At 48.9% G+C, this 22489-nt stretch overlaps 1 protein-coding gene across 2 annotated transcripts in view; it reads left to right on the top strand.

Annotated features, from left to right (window-relative positions):
* The window catches only part of LOC144158823 (uncharacterized), a 32090-nt gene extending 12818 nt beyond the window's left edge, over positions 1-19272 (top strand). For both annotated transcript variants that reach the window (XM_077689984.1, XM_077689985.1), the window contains 2 exons: positions 3385-3514; positions 17538-19272. In XM_077689984.1, coding sequence (XP_077546110.1) covers positions 3385-3514; positions 17538-18669 — 1262 coding nt within the window. In that variant the 3' untranslated portion in view covers positions 18670-19272. The remainder of the gene's footprint in view (positions 1-3384; positions 3515-17537) is intronic.
* Positions 19273-22489: the final 3217 nt, after the last annotated feature.

The following is a 22489-nucleotide window of genomic DNA, read 5'->3' as shown; positions in this document are numbered from 1 at the left end:
TGTTTACGAGAGCGTAAATGTTTCTGACGCGATCTTTGTGTGGTATATTCGGTCTGTATAAGCGCCAGGCGTGTGTCACAGGCCAGCGTCGCGGAACCGGCGTATCATGGACCCGGTTGTAGTTACACTACCCTGAATTTACTAGCAGTGTCTCCGTAACCACCGGTTCTTCAGATGTTCATGCTACGGGTATACACTACGATGTAAATCAGTTTTGTGCGCTTACATATTCAGTGGAACACTCATACCTGAAAGCACGCCAGTAACTTTTGCCAATAATATACCTCAGATATTGATCACCACCATTTACAAGCCAGTCTGGGTAAATTTCGGGAATATGCAACGAAAATACGATGGATAATGCAGAATTATACTCGGTGATCAGCACACAACAAACGTGAGGTGAGGTGAGGTGAGCGCCCGTAAACATTCAACTGCTACACATATCCTTCGCGAGCAGCGCGGAGACGGGCTTAGAATATAATTCGCGTACGCGAGTAAACAACATCGTCATATGGCACAGGGAGCCTGCAGAATAAAGGAGAAACTGAAATCAGAGGGCCTTATCACATACCACACTCTTCCAACGACTCCTGTCGTCGCTTCTGAACTGCCTACCCTATATACTTCCAAAAATGCGTCCGCCGAACGATCAGCTGTTCGTTGAAGTCGGAAAACAGAATGACAGTGAACGCGAGATTTGTGTGTGTGTGATTACTAAAACGTTCAGCTTGATTCCGCTCCGCGTTTGTACACAGCGTCCCCCTCCTCTACCCCCCCCCCTATGTCTCTCGAAATAGCAGTGCATTTCGCGTATAGTAGGTCTGGTGAGCCCTACCAGGCTCAAGTTTCGAGGAACGTCTTTAGCGTGTCAGAAGCTGCACTGTATTTTTTCTTTCATTTCCCTTAGAGCTATTATTTTCTTCCGCACTTGCACAGCATTTATTTTTCTGTGGTTTCATTAACTTGCCTTGGTTCTTGCTATATGGCGTGTGTGGGCACATATTTAACGATGTACAGGCTTGGAATATACTTAACATTTTCTCATAGTTTATATTCTTAAGTTATTGTCCGGGATTGGGTAATCACATCCCCGAAACATATTTTTCTGCGGCGTATATATTCGAAACGAAGCCGCATTCATTGTCCACGCTGCAAAATGAAGCCAACCTCTCATTGTGCCAGTATCAGGTCTAAATTAGGCGACAGTAGAATTCATTTGTGCCTGACGTATTTGGAGGTGACAGGGGTGATATGCTGCTACCGTCGCCGACGCCCGGAAGAGCGGCGACGATGCGCGCAGAACCGCGTCCCCGGGTAGCTCTTGCAGGCGATCGCGTGCTCTACGAAGACGCAGCTGCTTTTTAAGTGACATAAACGCACTCTTTGCTTATAGACGTCACCATAACAAGTTTTGTTTAGGGCGCGGAAAGGCGAAAAGAAGCGAAACAGAACCAAAACACTGCACGAGCTCCTATCAGCCACGCAGCGCACATCCCGTCAACGCCGCGGAGAAGCGGCGGCAGGCGGCGCAGCGATCGCGAAGCTCGAGGCGTATAGTTGGTCTGGTGGGCCCTACCTGGCTTCAGTTTCGACGGACGTATGTCAGAAGCTGCACTGCATTTTTTTTTATATTTCCGTTAGAGCTATAATGTTTCTTCCGCACTTGCACAGCATGTATTTTTCTGTGATTTCATATAAGATTGCCTTGGTTCTTGCTATAAGGCGTGTGTGGGCACATATTTAACGATGTACAGGCTTCGAATATACTTAGCATTTTCGCATGGTTTATATTCTGATAAAGGCATAAGTAATTGTCCAGGATTGGCTAATCACATCCCGAAACATATTTTTCGGCGACGTATATATTCGAAACGAAGCCGCATTCGTTGTCCACGCTGCAAAATGAAGCCAACCTCTCACTGTGCCAGTATCAGGTCTAAACGAGGTGACAGTAGAATTCATTTGTGCCTGACGTATTTAGAGGTGACAGGGGTGATATGCTGCTACCGTCGCTGACGCCCGGAAGTGCGTCGACGAAGCGCGCAGAACCGTGTCCCCGGGTAGATCTTGCAGGTGATCGCATGCTCTACGAAAACACAGCTGCTTTTTGAGTGACCTAAACGTGCTCGTTGCTAACAGACGTCACCATAACAAGTTTTTTTTAGGGCGCGGAAAGGCGAAAAGAAGTGAAACAGAACCAAAACACTGCATGAGCCCCTATCAGCCCTGCAGCGCACATCCCGTGAACACCGCAGAGAAGCGGCGGCAGGTGGCGCAGCGATCGTGAAGCTCGAGGCGTATAGACGCCCATGTATTTCATTTCTTGCGGCAACAAAATGTTTTTGGAAAGCGATCCCGCCCTATGAAATTCGCTGCAAGTTCAGTCAGCATTTTTACATACCCGTTTGAGGCTAACGGTGTCCAAAAAGTTCTCAAATGCATTTTTTAGGAGTCATAGGAGTCAAAGTGCATAAATTTTGCCACAGCACGCTCGCATGGCCGCCGCCATGTTGTTTACGAAAAGACCATGGTGGCCATGGGGGCAACGTTGCATTGACACCGACACACGGTGTCTCATGGTGTGGCCGCGTGGCTTTGGCTTGGGCTACGCTAGCTCACTACCACTGAACAGCATGCGTGCGTTTGCTCTCAGTAAGATGCCTTGGCTAGCTGAAAAGCAGTTTTTATTGCTACAAGGTAAGGTCCAAGTCAGTGGCCCAAGGGGAGGGAGGGAGGATAGTGCCGACGAGTTGAGAACCACCTGAAGCTTGCTCTACCATCTTTAAAAGCAAGGACACCACTCTTTAATGGCGCACATGTACAAAACAAAACATTGACAGCTGTGGCTTTTCTGGGCGTCAACAAAGCGCTGCTCACTTAGTTTTGTGAACAGCATTATAACAACGGGGTGCCACTCTCTGAAAAAGTTCATCAACACAAGAAGAAACTGGACTTTGCTAGCATGCTTGGACATACTCAGTGCTGAGGTCCAAGGAAAAACGCGCAGAGAAGGCGAACCTGCAGGATGTTTGGGATGCATTTGACACGCACAATCACGTTTTTAGGTGCGCACGATGACTAGCAATGAACCACTTCTTGTAGTGTGAGGGCTAAGTTGTAAAGTATAAATTTTCGGCTTGTGGCCGATCTTTTTCTCGTTTATGTTTCATTCTCGCGGCAACTAAGTTGCTGCAAAAGCGAATTTTTCGACTTTCCCCGACAGTTTCGTTATTGTAGGGTTCCACTGCACCCTCGATTTACCCAGTCCAATAAGAACGAATGCACTCAATGGGTGGTCAGGTGACTTCTGAAATAGAGCTTGACTGAGGATTTCCTGCATTGTTGTTGCCTCAGCTGCCCTTTCATTTTTTCCGGTTACAGAGGTACATGATGCACAGTCTGGTGCCAGCTTCGGAAAAATTACCATTTCTCTTGACGAAGCAGCGGAGGCTTCAGCAGAACTGCAGGAGAATCTTTCCTGCACCTGTCATCTGCACCCTACCAACTCAGGGTGAGTTGGGTGGCAGGGGTTTAAGTTTGGAGCACAAGTTTGGAGCACAAGTCTTAAGTTTGGAGCACAACGAACCTTTGTGTTGGATCCTGTTTTGGTATTCAGTTGTGAAAGCCTTCAATGGAGCCTGTCGTCAAATTTGCGGGACATGAGATATTCACGAGATGTGAAATGCTGGGCGTGAAATATTGGTCAATTTGGGGTCGAGTCTGAAGGCAGTATTTAAAAAATATTTTTGTCGTATTTTAAAATTTGAAAAAGTGCTTGGTGACATTCAGTTAAATGTTTTCTTGACAAACCCAGACACAAAGAACTGCCCCCTACATTAGCTGTGAGAAATTACCTTCTGAAAACACGTGGAATGACTGCTTTTTAATTTACTAGATGTCAGTTATATCATTTCAAGCGTTTAGGCCCATTAGCGGGAAAGTATAGGGACCGGGCGGCCGTTGTGTGGCACCACCATCGCTTCAGCGAACAGCGCCGCCCGTGGTGAACCGCTCATCAGTGGAATGCCGGTGGCGGTCAGCGCAGCGTAGTTGTGCATGACTTTTTGTCGTTCTGCTGCGGTGCGGCTTGCAAAGCGTAGATAACCACTAGGGCTTTTTTCAGATTGGTAAATCTTGACCGTGGAGGCAACCTTTACGAGGCATGCCATGTGTGCTATTTACGCCCATACTCAGTAATACAAATAGCAGACGACACTCAATGCGCCAAGCTGGAAGTCAAGCTGGAACTGAAAGTTCTTTCCTTCGCGCAATTTTTTCATGCTTGCATGCAGTTTGGCATATTGAGGAGTATATTGCAGCTAAATGCTCCCACAAAGCCGGTGTGTACAACTGATCCAGGAATGTTGCGGCTCTGGACTTTGGCAGTTGATGATGAAATGGCGTCGTGCACAAGCAAAAGACGAAGTTGGGGGTGCCTTCTAAGATTTACATCAAAGCAGAAATTCTCATAAACGACGCTTCCGTAACTTCATTAACTACGGCAGAAACGTGTTTAATTTCACAGAAATGCTCTTACTACAGTCATCGGGAATCGTTTACAGAAGAACTACTGCATGATAATAGAACGCTATTGCTTGTCATAGAAAAGCATTGCCTTACAAGAATTGCAATGGTTGCTGGCTAGTTGGTTAATGGTTTTTCAAAAACAAATCCCTGCGTGGCTGAAGGACGCGAGACAGGAGGGTGCCGAAAACCTGTACTCAGTTTCACAACTGAATGCTGCGGGCAGTTCACAAGCTGCCGCCTACGCTTGAAAAAGCATGCACTCCTCTTTCTAACGACGATGATGTTTTATAGCAAAGCTTCCTCATGTGGGTTTCCTTGATTGACTTCTGGATTTAAACTTTAAATAGTTGAACTTTGAGTTTTACCAGCACGCAGTTTGGTCTTTTGATCGCACCGTCTTTGTCGGTGGCCATTACCCATTCGATTTCGCACGAAGAAAGCTTCGTGTTCAACCATCCTAATTGTTAGACAGAGGGCTGGAAGATTTTGCTGTTTGATTTTGAACTTCCATGCACCAATCTCCAAATACAAATTGCTCCCAGTGTGTTGGAAATGTGTTTGTGTGCTGGAGGACTCGGGCTGATGCACCATTATTTGAGGCAACTAATCGCACGTTTTTCGTGTCTTCACAAGGCATTACACAATTTTTTCAGATACTCTATAAAAGACAGGCTGATGTTAACACTGCCACATTTTTTAACAGTGCTGCATTTTTGAACCCGTTTTACCACGCAGATGGTAAAACGGGAAGGGGAGGAGGGATGGTTTGTAGCTTGGGCTGTTGTGTGGTTGAATAACTTTGGCTCTTGATAAAATGACGACTACAAACGTGGGAGTTCCACTTCGGCTCTCAGGCTCCCATGCTGTAACTGTGTCGCTCACCAAAAGCGAAGGCACAAAGCTCAAGCTCACGGTTACAGAAAGGAAGTGTAAACTGCTACGACGTTTCCACGGACACACGGCAATAGATCTCGTACGCAGGTGCCTTTCTCTTCAAAGCAGACGTATCGAGGTATCTCAGCATTAAGGCTGGCGTGGAAACCGTAGTCATTGAAACAAGAGAAGAAATGAATACTAATATTAGCAGTTTTATTCCTACTCAGATCGCGCGGAGCCATGTGCAGAGCGCTTCAAATGTAGCCCATTCCCAAACTTAGAATCGTCAAATACATTTACGTTGCCGCTAGAGCATTTAAGAAGAAATTAATGCTGATAATAGTAGTTTCATTCGTACTCAGAACGGGTGGAGCGAAGCGTAGATCACTGCAAAAAGTGGTTATGCCATTGTAGCCGATACCCAAATTTAGAAGCGCCCGACAAGTTTACGTACCTGTTACTGCGTCTAAGAACCCAAAACATATGTCTAGACTTCGCTTCACCGCACATAACTGCTCACAACACCACCAAAACATTCAAAGCACCGACGCAAATGCAACAAAAACGCCGGGAGGCTGTGTAGTCCAATGCACCGGCTCATTCCACTAACAAGGGGAGCGCCGAGTGGTGGCGCCACCTGTCCAGCTGCCCGGTCCCTATACGCCTCGAGCGCGGCCTGTAGGGGCGCCACTGAAATCCTCCTAGCGGCCCGTTTCGAAAGCAGGCGCGGGAGTCCGCGCCCCGCTCCCCAGTGCCGCCGCTGCTTTTGCGGCACGTTCGCGACTGAGATTTACCGTTTGTGAGCGTTTGAAATTCATGTTTGGGTGGAGCAGTCACTCTGCTCGCAAATGGGGTGTGTTTACGAGAGTGTAAATGTTTCCGACGCGATCTTAGTGTGGTATTTTCGGTCTGTATAAGCGCCAGGTGTATGTCACAGGCCAGCGTCGCCGAATCGGCGTATGATGGAGCCGATTGTAGTTACACTGACCTGAATTTACTATCCGTGTCTCCGTAACCACCGGTTCCTCAGATGTTCATGCTACGGCTATACACTACGATTTAAATCGGTTTTGTGCGCTTACATAATCAGCGGAGCACTCATACCTGACAGCACACCAGTTACGTTTGCCAATATTATACCTCAGATATTGATCACCACCATTTACAAGCCAGTCTGCGTTAATTTCGCAAATATTCAACAAAAGTACGATGGACAATGCATAATTGTACTCGGGGATCAGCACACGACAGAGTCGTCTTGTCGTGAGGTGCGCGCCCGCAGACCTTCATCTGCTACATATATCCTCTGCGAGCAGCGCGGAGACGGGCTTACAATATAATCCTCGTCCGCGACTAAATGCTTCTTCGAAATATCGTCAAATGGCACAGGAAGCCTGCAGAATAAACCAGAAACTGAAATCACAGGGCCTTATCACATACCACACTCTTCCAACGACACATTTCATCGCTTGCCGTACGATCAGCTTTTCGTTGAAGTAGAAAAACAAAAGGAAAGTGAACGCGATATTTATGTGTGGGATTACTAAAACGTTCATTGCTTGATTCCGCTCCGCATTTGTAATTTGTACACGGCGTCCCCCTCCCCCCCCCCCACCGATTTCTCACGAAATAGTAGTGCATTTCGCGTATAGTTGGTCTAGTGAAACCTAGACGAACGTCTTTAGCATACCAGAAGCTGCACTGTTTTTTTTTTTCATTTCCGTTACAGCTATTATGTTTCTAAATTCCGCATTGGCACAGCATTTATTTTTCTGTGGTTTCATTTCCTTGGTTCTTGCTATATGGCGTGTGTGGGCATATATTTAACGACGCACAGGCTTGAAATATACTTTACGTTTTCGCATGGTTTATATTCTTATAAAAGGCACAAGTTATTGTCCGGGATTGGGTAATCACATCCCCGAAACATATTTTTCTGCGGCGTATATATGCGAAACGAAGCCGCATTCGTTGTCCACGCTGCAAAATGAAGCCAACTTCTCATTGTGCCAGTATCAGGTCTAAACGAGGCGTCAGTAGAATTCATTTGTGCCTGATGTTTTGGAGGTGACATGGGTGATATGTTGCTGCCGTCGCCGACGCCCAGAGAGCGGCGACGAAGCGCGCAGAACCGCGTCCCCGGGTAGCTCTTGCATGCGATCGCGTACTCTACGAAGACGCAGCTGCTTTTTAAGTGACCTAAACGTACTCTTTGCCTATAGTCGTCACCATAACAAGTTTTTTTTAGGGCGCGGAAAGGCGAAAAGAAGCGAAATAGAACCAAAACACTGCACGAGCCCCTATCAGTCACGCAGCGCAAATCCCGTCAACGCCGCGGAGAAGCGGCGGCAGGCGGCGCAGCGGTCGCGAAGCTCGAGGCGTATAGGCGGCTTCAGGCTGAAAGGTCAAGGTGCTGCTTACCTGGCTGAGACATGAAGGGAAATGACTTCTTGGGCCGCTTCACCCTTTGGCCATGGGCCAACTAATGTGGTTCACTAATGTGGTCACACAGAGGCAGACCTGGTCTGAACTTCTCAGAAAAAAAGCCCATGCGCCACTTCGCAAAGCCACTTTTCTTACCATATTATGAACATCCTTCATGATACTTCAGTGGTGATCCTTTTTGCTCCTTTATTCATGGCATTGAGAATAACAATGAGAAGCTCTTCGAAGTTTATACGTATGTGATGCAATGAGAAATCTTAATACGGCAGTGTTGATGCCTCAATAAGTTTTTTATACAGCAGACTCAATGCTTATCTTACACTGTGCGCTTTGGTAAGCTTTATCAACCAATATAAGGTTGCCCGCAATTAAAAATGTCGTACAGTCTTGTGCCATTTTTCATCCTCCTCTTTTAAGGTCATGTGCAGTTTCACAGGTGACAGTGTAATCAATCCTTGACTAGTGACAGGTCTAGGAGTGGCAATTCACATTAACACGATAGTCAGCGTCATTTTAAGAGCAGTATTGATACCAATGATGTTGCCTATGGTGCTGCCAATGATCTGGCTAGCTAGCTACACCCACCAAGATCATACAGAAGTCTCAGTTGAACTATCCTGGGCCATATAATTGGATTTAAAGCAAATATAGTGTAAAGAATATTTAATGAGGCATCAAAGGGAACTGTGCTGCAGTAACATTGCCTTTGAAAAGCTACCAGTAAGAGCCATAGCACAGTCTAAATTATGTTAAGAGGGGTGCAGCATGGCGCTTGTGGTGAAATGGTGATTGCAGGTGCAGACCGGATCATGCTCGCCCAGTTTGTGCATTTATGTGCACCGTCAACCTTAGCAGCCATCTTTACTTCTGATGAGGCTTCCATAAGTGGCCATCGGTCGCACTTTGAAGCGCTCATGTGCAAGTTTGCCATGCTCTCATTTGCCTCCCGTGTGTGGCGTTCACGAGGACATGAAAACAAAAATTACGGAAGCTCACACTAACGCACAAGGCTTGAGAGCAGTGAAGCTGTGCGCAACCTTCATGACCGTCACGAAGGTCCAAGTCGATGATTGCAGCCGATTTGCTTCTTCGCTTCCGCAGCGACGTTGACGCCATCAGTTTTGCTATAAGTGTGAGCTCTAATTTTTTTGGAAGTGATAACCATTGGACATCCCCTTGGAGAGGCATACGCTGTCTGTGTCTTTCTCGTTCCAAGCAAGTGTTGCCACGAATACGGTGGATGCTGTCTTACTCGTTCTGAGCATGGGTTGCCACGATTGTGGTAAACGCTGGAGTTTTTTTTTGGCCGATATTGGCCAATCTCCCTAAGTGGGTACGTTTGACTTGAAAAATGTGCACTGGGAATGATGGGCGGTCGCCGCGAGGCACGCACACCCAAGGGCTCGGCATTTCTTTGTTTTCTTAACTGCCAGGTGGTCGCCGGAATCTTGGCCAATCACTTTAAGTGGGTATGCTTGGCTTGACAAGCGTGCACATGGGACGCGTTTATAAACACTTCGCTGCACAGAGCACCCATGTGACATGTGTGATGTCACTGCACGCGCTATTTTTTTGAGCGCCTGCTAAAACGAGCCCATGATTCGGGCTCTGTGGCCTCGACGTAGAGTACTGAGCTGACGGCTTGGGTTCGAGCCCCAGCAGGTCTATCTCTTAGTCATTTTTTTGGCTGTGGCTGGCGTTCCATCCAGACGGACCGATATACAAGTGCCAAAGTTCCATCCAGACGGAATACAACTGTGAGCTTAGCATTCCGTCGAGACGGAGCCGGCGTGAAATTTGTAGTTCCGTCCAGACGAAAGCGAAACCGGCTGATTAGACGCTATGCTCAGTCTTTGGATTTGGTGTACAGGTTGCGCCTCGGATAGTTGCACTAATGTACCGGGTTCTATTCCCCCCGGGCTTGATTTTTTTTTTTTTTGCGTGGTTGTGCCAGTGTTTTGTAACACCGTTTTGCAACGGCCGATCATCTGTAATCAGTGACGAGATTGTTAATCTAAAGTGACTCTGGCTACTCAATGAGCCGAAGCGGTTTGACCGGTTGGGTAAAAATGAACAAAACTCAAGAAAGCCGATCAAGTACTCTAAAAGGTCGAACCACATATACCGTTTTTTCACGCGATTCGCGCGTGTGTTGGCGTTGCGCGTGCATTTTTTCGACGCCCGTGTTTACGATTCTGTGCCTGCGGCAGCATCTGCTCGATCTGCCTTGGCTAGAAATTGATGCGCGTCGCACGCAGCAGTGGGACGACTACAACTTCCACTAAGTGATTCAGGTGGAAAAAGGAAAGGAAGTGCACTGGGGATATTATTGAGCCCATCTGGGGTCTCACCTGCATACAACCCAATGCGGGGGGAGGTGGAGGGGATAAAGAGGGGGGTAGAGAGATGGTAAGCTAGAAAAGGAAAGAGTGGGGTATCTACGCAAAACTAAGCGAAGCAGCAGCGGCAATGGTGCGGACAGCAGTCTGCCGTCTAGAGGCGCTTGGTGAGTCCAGCGGCCTCAAGGTAGAGCCTGGCGACTTGCGCCAATGGGGAGGCGTGCGCCTCATGGCGGCGGTTTCGAAGCGCTGGAAACAGTCGGCTGACTCCGCCGGGGATGTTTAGGATCACCACCCCAGCAGATTTTGAATGGGCGCTTTTACTTGTGGCTCGGATGATGTTTTATAGTACCGTTTTTTCCCACATTATAAGCTCCTTTACCGCTCAAGCAACTTCGTGCATTTGAGCGGCATTTTAGAGAGCGCTTAGAAGCGGTCGCTCGAGCTCCCGACACCACTTCGCTGCCGAAGCCGCCCCCATGTTGCCGCCGCCGGCCGCGGCGCGCGCAGCGTGCGGGTGGTCACGCGGCAGCGTCAGCGTGCTTATGGCCTGCACGGCGCGTTTTCGTAATCAGAAAACGCTCCATGCGGTTCACACTTACTCCGTCAAACGGAACTCCAAGCTGCTACGTTGACAACGCCCGCTTCACAACAAGCACGGAGAGCCGTCTTTCTTGATATTTACCCAGCCAAACGACCCGCTTCTTCTCATTGATTAGCCAGAATAACCGTCACTTAGTAATCGCCATTGTGAACTACAGATGATCGTAACTCTGGAGATGGATATGTCGGCCTTGGCTCTAGCGAGCGGTAGCGGAGAGGCCGGTTGAGTGCAAAATAAAGACCGACTGCTCTCACCACGTCAACTGTAAAGTGGTCGCGAAGTTAGCTGCTACAAAACGCTGACACAACCACGCAAAAAAAAAAAAATCAAGTCCGTGGGGTATCGAACCCGGTAGATTAGTGCAGTTATCCGAGACGCAACCCCTACACCAAATCCGAAGACTGAGCATAGCGTCTAATCAGCGGGTTTTGCTTTCGTGTGGATGGAACTGTACAAATTTCATGCCGGCTCCGTCTGGACGGAACGCTAAGCTCTCAGTTGTATTCTGCCTGCACAGAAGGATAACCAGCAGTGCTCCTTTCCGTCTGGATGGAACTTTAGCACTTGTATATCATTCCATCTGGACGGAACGCTAGCCACAGCCTATTTTTTTTTATTGCTTACCTTTTATTTCTATTTTTTTTGCTAAACAGATCTACGTGTTCTTTTTGTTAATATTAGTGATTTAGTATGTTTTAGGTCGCTTTAGGTTTGGGGTGCAGCCAATGGTGACCTTTGGTTACCGTTCTGCATCACGCAAAGAGACATGCACATGGGTGCTGTGTGCAGCGAAGCGTTTGGAAATACGTGCAGGGGATGCCAGGCGGTTGTCACGGGGCACGCACCCACGAGTTCTAGGCATTTTCTTGGTTTTGTTAACTGCCGTGAGGGCGCCGCGAAGTTAATATCACATGTGCTGCATGCGATTTCTTCATTGTCCACTCCGGGTGGTCAGCATATATGTAAGCATTTTTTTACCGTTGGGATGGCAGTGACAGCGTGATGGATTCAGAAACCAAACGTGCACTACCTTGAAAAATCAAAGCTTCGTGTAATTGAACGTGTGCCTCCTCATTTTGTGCTGGCTTGCATGCTGTGGTTTTCTGGTCGATAGGAGGGTGTACCTTTCAGTGAAGTACTGCACTGTGCCACTGCTGGGAATTCTGTGTTACTCAGTTCATTGCTTGCATCTGTTGGTATCCACACTCTTGAGTCCAGTTAACACATGGTCCAGCTAGCACCTCAACTGGTCCAGCTAGCACCTCCTCCAGCTAACAAATGGTTCAGCTAACACCCCAGCAGCATTTCACTGATCACTGCCCTCTGGGCTTTTGCAAACTCCCCTTCTTAACAGTGAAGCTGCTTAGCAAATCGTAATTTTTTGTGTCCACAGTTAAAAATAGCAAAATATTGCCAAGGGCACGCATGTAAGCGTGGTTTGCGGCAACAGCCTGGCAGCAAACAAAACCCAGAAAATGTCTAGTGCTCATGTGTGCATGCCTCGTGAAGACTGTCCAGCATCGCCTGCACATGTCCGTCAAGCCAAGCATACCCACTTAGGGAGATTGGCCAAGATTCTGGCAACCACCCAGCATAATTTAACATTTTCATGACCGCAGAAAAATGTGTTGTTTTGGGGTGTTCCAGGAAATATTTTTTTCTTGCACAGAAAATTATTGATGCTGAAGTGCAAGGTACGAAATGAGAAAGAATAGGGCTTTCTGACAATAATAATTTCAAACAGATTTATTAGAAATGTTAGAAAAAAATTATCATAACAAAAAAGTAACAAAGGAAAAATTGATCATAACCTCAATGCTACTTTGCACACGGTGGGCATGAAAACAATTTGAAATATTGCCACGAACCATGTTTTGGATTTGTTTGTTTATGTTTCGTTTTTTCCAACCGGCTGCGCCGGGCTAAGTTATCTGTGTTACCCGTTGGCCAAGTGAAGGGCATGTTCCATTCTTTTTGCCGCACGTGTTGCCTCCTTTCATAGGGAGAGTGCTTCAAACTAGCATGACGAGCCTAGAATAAACTTCGTTGATCTACAGTGTTCTGGATACAATTCGATTATTCGAGAAACCCTCGCGCTGAGTGGTAAATTCCTGCAGAGCAGAAGCCGCGGCATTCGACTCGCCGACGCTCGCACGCTCACGTCACTTTGTTGACTGCTGCTTCGCCGCCTGTGTATTCTTTGAGTTGTTAGGGGAGCGCAAGTTCGCTCCAATAAACTTGTTTTCCTTAAAGACAACTGCGTCGTCTCTGGCTTCGTGACATCTGGTGGAGGTGCGGGGTATGCACCCTTTATGCTCCCTATGACCTCTGCAAGCCGCCAAGCCAGTCCAACAGGAGGCAGCCGCCGACTGCAAGGTTTACCGCCCGAGTTCGGTTTTCTGCCAGAAGAGCCCAAGAGAACGACCGCTGCAACCACCACCATGGTGCGAGACGCAACGTTGCCAATTGTCCTGCAGCAGCCTTGGGAACCGCCATCATTCCGGGGAGCCCCCGCTGAAGACCCAGAAGAATGGTTGGAGAAGCTGGAGCGTGTCCTTATCTTCAACAGGTGGGACAATGAAGAAACTTTCTGGCATGTCTTCTTTTACTTGAAAGATGCAGCTCGAACTTGGTTCGAGAACCTTGAGAGCTCTTTGACCAACTGGACTCAATTCAAAAGGGAGTTCCTTAAGACCTTCACTACCGTGGGGAGAAAAGAACGAGCTGCGCTTTTGCTTGAAACTCGAATGCAACACCCCAACGGAGTCGTGATTTTCGTTGAAGAAATGAAGCAATTATTTCGCCGCGCGAACCCACAATTGACGGAAGAAAAGAAACTGAGGTTTCTTATGCGAGTATTAAAGCAAGAACTCTATGCTTGCCTTGTCTGCAACCCCCCTAAAACAGTGGCCGAATTTGCGTCTGAAGCTGCCGCAATGGAGAAGATGCTCGAAATTCGAACGAGGCAGTACGACCGCCCTGTCAATGCGCTGTTCTCGGAGCCCATCAGTGCCGCAACTGTAAGCTCCGATACATTGCGTGACACCATCCGAGCACTTCGGAAGCTTTTTCCAACGACGCCACAACCTCAAATGGCTTCCCTGACTGACGTCATCCGAGAAGAGGTACAGCAGGCGCTGGGGACTTCTACACCATCCGAAGCACCCCGCAAGCCACAAGTGATGACCTACTCCGCAGCTCTTTGTCGACCCTGCCCTGCTCCAATCCGTCATCGAGAGGCCCTGCCATACCGCCGTCCACTGTTGCCTGCTCGACCCCCTGTAGTCCAATACCAGATGCCGAGGAAGACCAACGTGTGGCGAATGCCCAATAATCGCCCGCTGTGATACCACTGTGGATAGGCCGACCACATCTACCGTCGCTGCCCTTACAAGAGGCTCGGTTTGCGAGAATTCTTATTTATTTATTTATTTATTTATTACCCTCAGGGCTTACAAGAAGCGTTATAGAGGGGAGGGACTACATCAATAGTGGAATATAAGGCACGTAAAAAACGAGGAACTCAAAGAAATAAACCAACAGCAAGTTGTTGATAACCAACAGCATTCGTTGATACACCCGGCCCTGAGATTGAAGAATACCTGTCCAACACCAACCGAGGACCAGCCCGCTTCAACCGTTCGCCGTCGCCCTACCCGTAGCAGTCACCGAACTGCCATAGCACTGCTGACTTTTCACGTGGAAGGTCCCCTATCCCACGCGGAGGAAACTAAGAGCAGCAACTTCTGGAGGGGAAGTTGCACAACGGCGGAAAAACTAAAACCCTCCAACGACACAAAGATGCACCGTACCTGCAGCCCGATGGCCCGATCTAACCCTGGCGTGACTCCCGAACACGACGACTGCACAACAGTGCGACGCACACTCGACATTACCGACGACAACAATGACGCATAGTTCCCGATTGACAACACGTACAACCCGAGATACGACGCCCTGTCGTACCCAGAATTCGAGGAAGGCGGCGTCCGACGTCCAGTTGTCGATCGACGGCTTTGATGTAGTCGCCCTCATATACACTGGAGCCGACTACTCAGTAATGAGGGGATCATTTGCATCTACGCTGAAGAAAGTTACGACCACATGGGACGGTCCGCACGTACGCAAAGCAGGAGGCCATCTCGAAACGCCAAGTGGAACGTGCACATCACGTGTCACCATAGACAGCACCACGTACCCTAATTTACCCTTAGGCCAACTGGTCTAACTTTCGATTTCACAGCTGTCCATCAGATTATTTCATATTAGCTGTTCAGCTGTTTCCATGACCAGACTAAAATCATTAAAAAAATGTGGCAACTGCCTTGTGGGAAAGTCAGGCAGCGATCAGATTTGTTTGAAGAACAGTTTCAGGGAATTCTGCCTCATCACGAAGGCATTTAAGAGCCTAGCTAGTTCTGATAGCCACGACTGATTTTTGTAGTTGGTTAATAATTGCACCTAGTTATATTCCTGCTTTATTTGCTCAGCATATCATGCGTCTTTACACACTTGACCGCATGTGCTAGGCCTTTTTTTTTTTTCAAGTGCCAGTGCTAAGCTTTGGAAACGGTCTTTAGGTGATTCTTTGCCCTCACCCGAACACTGTGCAGAGGTGCTGCAGGCGTATAGAAAGAACAAAGTGGCTACGGTATGTTTATGCAATACATTGCACATTCCCCCCCCCCCCCCCCGGTTCGGATACTACACACTTCGGCTACAGTGGACATTTTTTTTGCGAAGAGGGTCCATAGACTGTAATTTCAAACAACAGATGCATTAACAATTTTAACCCGCTGTGGTGGTTTAGTGGTTAAGCTGTTGAGCACGACGTCCCGGGTGCGATACCCGGCCACGGCGGCCGCTTTTCTGATGGAGGGGAAAAGCAAAAACGCCCGTGTACGAGATTTCAGCGCACGTTAAAGAACCCCAGGTGGTCAAAATTAATCCGGAGCCCTCCACTAGGGTGTGCCTCATCGCCTGCATTGCATCGGCACGTTAAACCCTACAATCAATCAGCATAAGGAATTTTATCAGAAATTGTGAAAAGGAAAAAAAAGTTACAAGAAAAGTAAATGTACCCTCAATGCTAGTTAGCACTGGGTAGACAAAAACAATTTAAGATATACACTTTGAACATAAGATTCTTATAGCATAATACTGCAAATATGAGCAGTGTATGTACAAAAGTTATTTACATACAAAAATATAAATATAAACATGAACAGCCGCCAAGGTTAACTTCGGGCCGTCTTCATGGAGAACAGTTGACTCCCCCTGCAGTCGGCGCCACACGGTCTCGCCCGAATGAAGTTGACGCCCTGCAGATAAGAGCTGTGGCCTTTAGAACAGGGCCGGATCTGTTTACAACACACGCCCACAATAGAGCGACCGAAGGAGAAAGCAAAAGTCACCGGTGCACACCCGGTAATAGTCCGGGATGACTTGACACACTTTCGGTGTCCGTATTAGGGTATGACGAATCGAAGTCGTCTTCCGTGTCTGTGCTGCTACCATCATGCACAGGTTCAAGCGCAGATACATCGGAATCCGTCGAAATTCGTTGTTCACGCGAAACATCGGCGAGCGGAGGCAATGCCAGAACTGAAACCACATGAGCGCATCTCCCCGCCAGTGAAGGACAACATAACTTGAAAGCACAACTGATAAAATACTTCTTCCTTTACCATTGGATGGCGTTAGTGGTCCAGAAGCAAGCACAACTGATAAAATACTTCTTCCTTTACCATTGGATGGCGTTAGCAGTCCAGAAGCAAGCACAACTGATAAAATACTTCTTCCTTTGCCATTGGATGGCGTTAGCGGTCCAGAAGTGCCCGTAGAGTGCCAAAATTTGAATTTGTATTCATTGATAGCATACTGTTGATGGGAATAGGCGCAGTCACGAAAGTGTTAAAGACACCAAGAAAAGGCCGAGTGCTCGTGTGTGCGTGCCTTGCGACGACCACCCTGCGTCCCCGGCACACGTTTGTCAAGCCAAGCATACCCACTTAGAGAGATTGGCCAAGATTGACAAAAAAAAAACAATCCAGCGTTCGCCGTAAATGCAGCAACACTTGCTTGGAACGAGAAAAACTCCAGCATTCACCGTAATCGTGGAAACACTTCCTTGGGGCGGGAAAGACGTTATAGCGTACACCCCTCTAAGGTAATGTCCAATGATTATCTCTTCCCCAAAAAATTCAACTAACTCACAGTTATAGCAACAATGGTGGAGTAAAGGTAGTTGCGGCAGCGAAGAAGCAAGTCGGCTGCAATGGTGGACTTAAACCTTCATGGTGGTCGTGAAGGTTGTGTACAGCTTGGCTACCTTCAAGTCTCACATGTTGTTAGTGTGAGCTTCCTTAATTTTTTATGTGCACCGTGAACACTGTCTCCAGAAAACACCGGTACAGTTATAAGTAGACTTGCATGGATGTGTGTTGGTGCCAAAATGCCCAGACTATGAATCAAGCTGTCAACCGCTCTCCCTGTTGAGTTTTTTCACCCTGTTGAGTGTGAAGCTCCACAGAGCTGCTGATATTGCTTTCAGCATCATAAAATAGGTTTTCTTACTTTGTGCCTATTGATAAATTCATAGCTTTTGCATTAGTTATGCTGGTTTTTGTAGGCCTGTGAACTGTATGTGGTGAAAGCACATTGCAGTTGGCTTGCTGGTTGTTGGGTTATTTGTCACAAGTATTTTCCTTTTGTGCCACTGTCTTTTTTTTTTACTTACATAGGGTACTTCCTCACAGCCACGAGAAGAACCAGTTCACGGGAAACCTGCATTCATGCTCGCCCTGCCAGCAATGCAAGCGCAAAGAACCTCCACTCACCAGTCACACGAGAGCACATGCCAGTAGTGTGCCTTACAGTTGCCGTGCTTGCAAGAAAAGCTCCCGCTACAAAAACAGCCTTGCCCTGCACTGTAGGCTGCACTGCGGCGAAAAACCCTTCGTGTGTAGTACCTGTCAGAAAGAGTTTACTCAAAAGAAATACCTGATTCGGCACCAGAGACGGCATTCCGAAAGAAAGCTGTACTCGTGCAACATTTGTCCAAACAGCTATTTCACAAAAGAGGCGCTGGTTAGGCATGAGCGCCTACACTCGGGTGAAAAAGCATTTGTCTGTGGCACTTGCCAGAAGAGCTTTGCGCGGAAGGTGTCTTTGGTCAACCATGAGAGGCTCCACTCCGGCGAAAGACCTTACCCGTGCACCACCTGCAAGCAGAGGTTCGCCTTGAAGCGTACGTTGGTGTATCACGAAAAACTCCACGAAGGCGGGAGACCCTATGCGTGCGACAAGTGCGAGAGGACTTACGCTCAGAAGGGGCATTTGCTGACTCACCAGAGACTGCACAGCGGTGAGAGACCTTATGCATGTGACAAGTGCGAGAGGACTTTTACTCAGAAGGGGCATTTGGTAGCTCACCAGAGACAGCACAGTGGCGAGAAACCTTATGCGTGCGACAAGTGCGACAGGACTTTTGCTCAGAAGGGGAATTTGGTGAGTCACCAGGCCCAGCACAGTTGCCAGAGGCCTTACGCGTGCGACAAGTGCGAAAGGACTTTTGCTACGGAGGGGCATTTGGTGACTCACCGGAGACTGCACGGTGGCAAGAGGCATGCGTGCGACAAGTGCGAGAGGACTTTTGCTCAGAAAGGGCATTTGGTGGCTCACCAGAGACAGCACAGTGGCGAGAAACCTTATGCGTGTGACAAGTGCACGAGGACTTTTGCTACAAAGGGGAATTTGGTCAGTCACCAGATACAACACAGTGGCGAGAGACCTTATGCGTGTGACAAGTGCGAAAGGACTTTTGCTAGAAAGGGGAACTTGGTAAATCACCAGAGACTGCACAGTGGCAAATGACGTGTGCGACAAGAGTGAAAGGACTTGCTATGAAGGGGCCTTTGGGGATTCACCAGAGACAGCACAGTGGCTAGAGAGCTTAAGGGTGCTACTTGTGCCAGAGGAATTTTGCTCGGAGCGGGAATTGGTTGGGTGCCTTTCGAGAGACAGGGCAGTGATGAGAGATATACATGTGATTAGTGCGAGAGTGCTTCGCTTAGAAAGGGCATTTGGTGACTCACCATAGCCGGCACAATGGCGAGAGACAAGCTGGAGACAAGAGACAAGCACAGCTGTGAGAGGCCCCATGTCTGCAAGGTGTGTCACAGTAGCTTTGCCAGGGAGAACGCAACAGGCGCCAAAAGCTAGACAGCATGTGTGTAGCAAGAAGTATTCTCAAAAAGTAGCTGATTGCCGTTAACATAGACGGAGGGCCGAAGTTTGTCTTTTGCCCTACCTGATAGGCAGTATTCCAAGAATATTCAGGCTACACAAGGTGAAGCACCCAGGAGAAACTGAAGTGTTCAGTATTTTCATAACTTCAATCCAAAAATTACTAACCCTGGAGTGTGGTTAAAAATTTGATGTCTGGTTGCTCAATTTCGTAGATAGTTTGAAACTTCAGGTGTGGACTTGTTTTGAGCATCCCAAAAAATTGGTTACATCTTGGAACCCTCGCCACAGGCCTGTGGGAGTCTCGTGTGTTTGGTCTTATGCTGTTTGCATCAGCTGCCTTTTTAAAATCTGCGATGCCTTGTGTTACAATGATGATGATGATGATGCCGTGGTGCCTTTCCTTTTAAAACGGGCAGCCGTTACAGAGACGGCCTGGCAAAAAAAAACAAATTCACACAATTACAAGAGACCTACTCAGGTGCCATCCCGGAGGAGGCTGGCTTTGCCCCCTCAACGCCGTCTCCCCCCACCCCCCCATTGTCATTGACACCTTTTCCTCAGTCTCTCACTGACGCTGTTCGCGAGCTACTTTGCAGTGTTGCATGCTGCCCTCCACTGTTCAAGGCGTCGCTTAGTTCGGGAAACTGCCGCAGCCTGCCCCGCCGAGTCCTCGAAGCCAAGCGCTACTGCTAGTGCTGTCTGAGGCACAGACTCGCCAAGTTCGTCGCCCTGAAGCACCAGATGTTCGATCGTTTCCTCGGAGTTCCCGCACGCACGGCACAGCACACACGTCACTGTCGTGTCGAACACCTGTTGCCGCTTCAGGGTGCGCAGCGCCCCTGCTCTAGCCTCAAAAAGCAGGGCGCTCCCGACGCTATTATCGTACAGGCGGACCGCTTTGATGGAGTTCTTGTGTTCACGGTAGAGGGACAGAGTCTCCTTATCGGTCAGTGCTAGCTGCCATGTCTCGTCTTCCACCTCTCGGACTCTTTGTTGCACTGCCTTGGCGTATGCTCCGACTGATTGCACCAGGATGGGGTCTCGTATGATGCCGGACTTTTGCTCCTGGTGGTAGATCCGCCGAGTCCATTGCGTGTGAAGACAGGTCGCCGACAAGTAGTCAAAGACTCTCCTCGCCCATCTGTCCCGGTGCATGTTCAACAGGCGGTTGTAGAAGGCCAGCTTGCTTGGGGCCTCCCGAGCAGCAAAGCTGGACCACCCTAAGTCCCCTTGGACAGCTTCGTTAGCCACCCTGCCATGGCATCCGACGGCCATTCGGCCGACTTCTCGTCGTCTCTCAAGTACATCGCGGCCTCTCACAGACAGGCACACCACCGCGTTTGCAAATGTCAGGGCAGGAACCTGAACCAGTTTCCACAAGTATCTGATCATTACAAAGCGGTTGCACCCCCATAGGCACCTGCATCGCAATATGCATTGCGCTCTAAGAGCAGTTTTCCCCACTCTCTCTTCATGAAGCCCGAACAAGTCCGCTCCGCTGCACAGGGTCACTCCAAGGTACTTAACTGATGAGGCAATTTGCAGAACCTCCTCCTCCAATTTTAGTACTGTGCCTTCTGCCATCTTCCCGGCCAACTGAACAACTGTGGTTTTCTGAGCATTGAATCGGAGGCCAAGCCCCTTCATCTCCGCTGCACAGATGTCCAGTAGGCTCTGTAGGTCGCGAGGAGAGTCTGCCATCAACAGAAGATCATCTGCGTATGCCAGGCCTGGCATCCGGCGGTTATCGTCTATACCGCTTGTCGTGTATCTCAGACCAAAGCCCAGGCCAGATTGCAGGAGGGCTCTCTCAACCCCCGCCACGTACAGTAGGTACAAGAGCGGTGACATGGGGCAACCTTGACGCAGTCCTCTATTCACCCTGATCCTCCCAGTCTCTATAGTGCCGAATCTGGCAGCCACTACGTTGTCGGAGTACAAACGTTGTATGGTGCATAGCAGTTTCGCGGGGAGGCCCAGAACTGCTAGGCGTTCGAAGAGGTCACAATGAGGCACACTATCGTAAGCCTTCTCTGCGTCCAACGCACAGCAAACCAGGGATCGGCCTTCCTTTCTCGCTATTTCTGCACACTGGGTGATGACAAAGATGCTGTCTTCCAAGCGCCTACCTCGTCGGAAGCTGTTCTGTAGCTCTGTGAGGTGCCGCTCAGATTCTGCCCAGCTTTCAATCCATCCCTTCAAAGCCTGTACGAAGACCCTATAGAGGACGCTGGTTACTGTTATGGATCGGTAGTCTCTGATCTTATCCGCCTTCCCTCCATTCTTCAGAACGAGGGACACTCTGCCCTGGCGCCAGTCACTGGGTATCACATTTCCAGTGAGGATTCCTGTGAATAGAGTGGCGAGCTGTTCCCTCGAGTTGGGTCCAAGGCTTTTCACGAGGCGGGCCGAGATGCCGTCCTGGCCAGACGGTGTTTGGGTGCGGATGCGTGCTATTGCACGATCAATGGTGCACAGCGCAAACTCCCATTTTGCTTCCCCGCTGTCTTTGTCTTGGTTAACCAGTTCTGGTTGCCGAGTCGTACATGGAGGCTCCGCTGCATTAGACCTGTAGAGCCCCTCAAGGTGGTGGGTTACACATTCCTTGAGGTCTGCTACGGGCTGGTCAGTTGCATCCGTTATCTGCACCGAGGGTTGGTTCTGACTGTCCAAGGACCGAACATATCGCCAGAAACTCTGTGCCGTCGATTTGCCGTCTTCCCGGATGATCTGCATTTGGCGCCTGTTCGCTTCCGCCAGTTTAGCCTGCATTTCCCGCTTGCACTGTAGGTAGAGCCTCCAGGTAATTTCAGAGGACTCTGCCTCCCCGGTTTTGAGTGCTCGTCGATGTGCTTGGTTTGCCTTGCGTCTCGCACGCAATGCCTCGGCCACCTCTCTGTCCCACCATCCGCTTCTTCTTCGTGTCTCCCGACCCTGTACCATGTGGCGTCGCATGATCCCACTGAGCACCGACACATATTCCTCATAAGACTCTGCCCCGCGCCGCTCTCCACTCTGCTCAAACTCCTTGGCCACAAGCTCAACCGACCTGTTTGGGAGGAACTTGCCACACCTTGGGAGCCCCGGCTGTTCCATTGCTTTGCGCTGAGCCCGGCTGAAGTCGATGCGTAGGCGGTTGTGGTCACTTCCCAGACTATGTTTGCCCTCCTCGTCAATATCCAAGCATTGCATTAGATCTGCTAGACGGGGGGACACTAAGGCATAGTCGATGCATGAAGTGCTGCCCCGGGCGCACCATGTGTACTGTCCATGACAGCGTGGGTCCAGGTTGGCAATTTGGACATCCAGGCGCTCGGCAAGATTTCTGAGATGGTTGCCATTTGTGTCTGTATATCCGTCCAACTCAGAGAGGTGGCCATTGAAGTCACCTACTATAAGGAGCTCCTTGTCGTTTGCCATTCGTTTGATTTCCCCACATAGGCAG

Source organism: Haemaphysalis longicornis, unplaced genomic scaffold, assembly GCF_048455015.1.
Source record: "Haemaphysalis longicornis isolate Haplotype H1 unplaced genomic scaffold, Haemaphysalis longicornis Haplotype H1 scaffold_10, whole genome shotgun sequence".
NCBI classification, from domain to species: Eukaryota; Metazoa; Arthropoda; class Arachnida; order Ixodida; family Ixodidae; genus Haemaphysalis; species Haemaphysalis longicornis.
The sequence above is the reverse complement of the archived record's forward strand: the minus strand, read 5'-3'. Positions and strand labels throughout refer to the sequence as shown.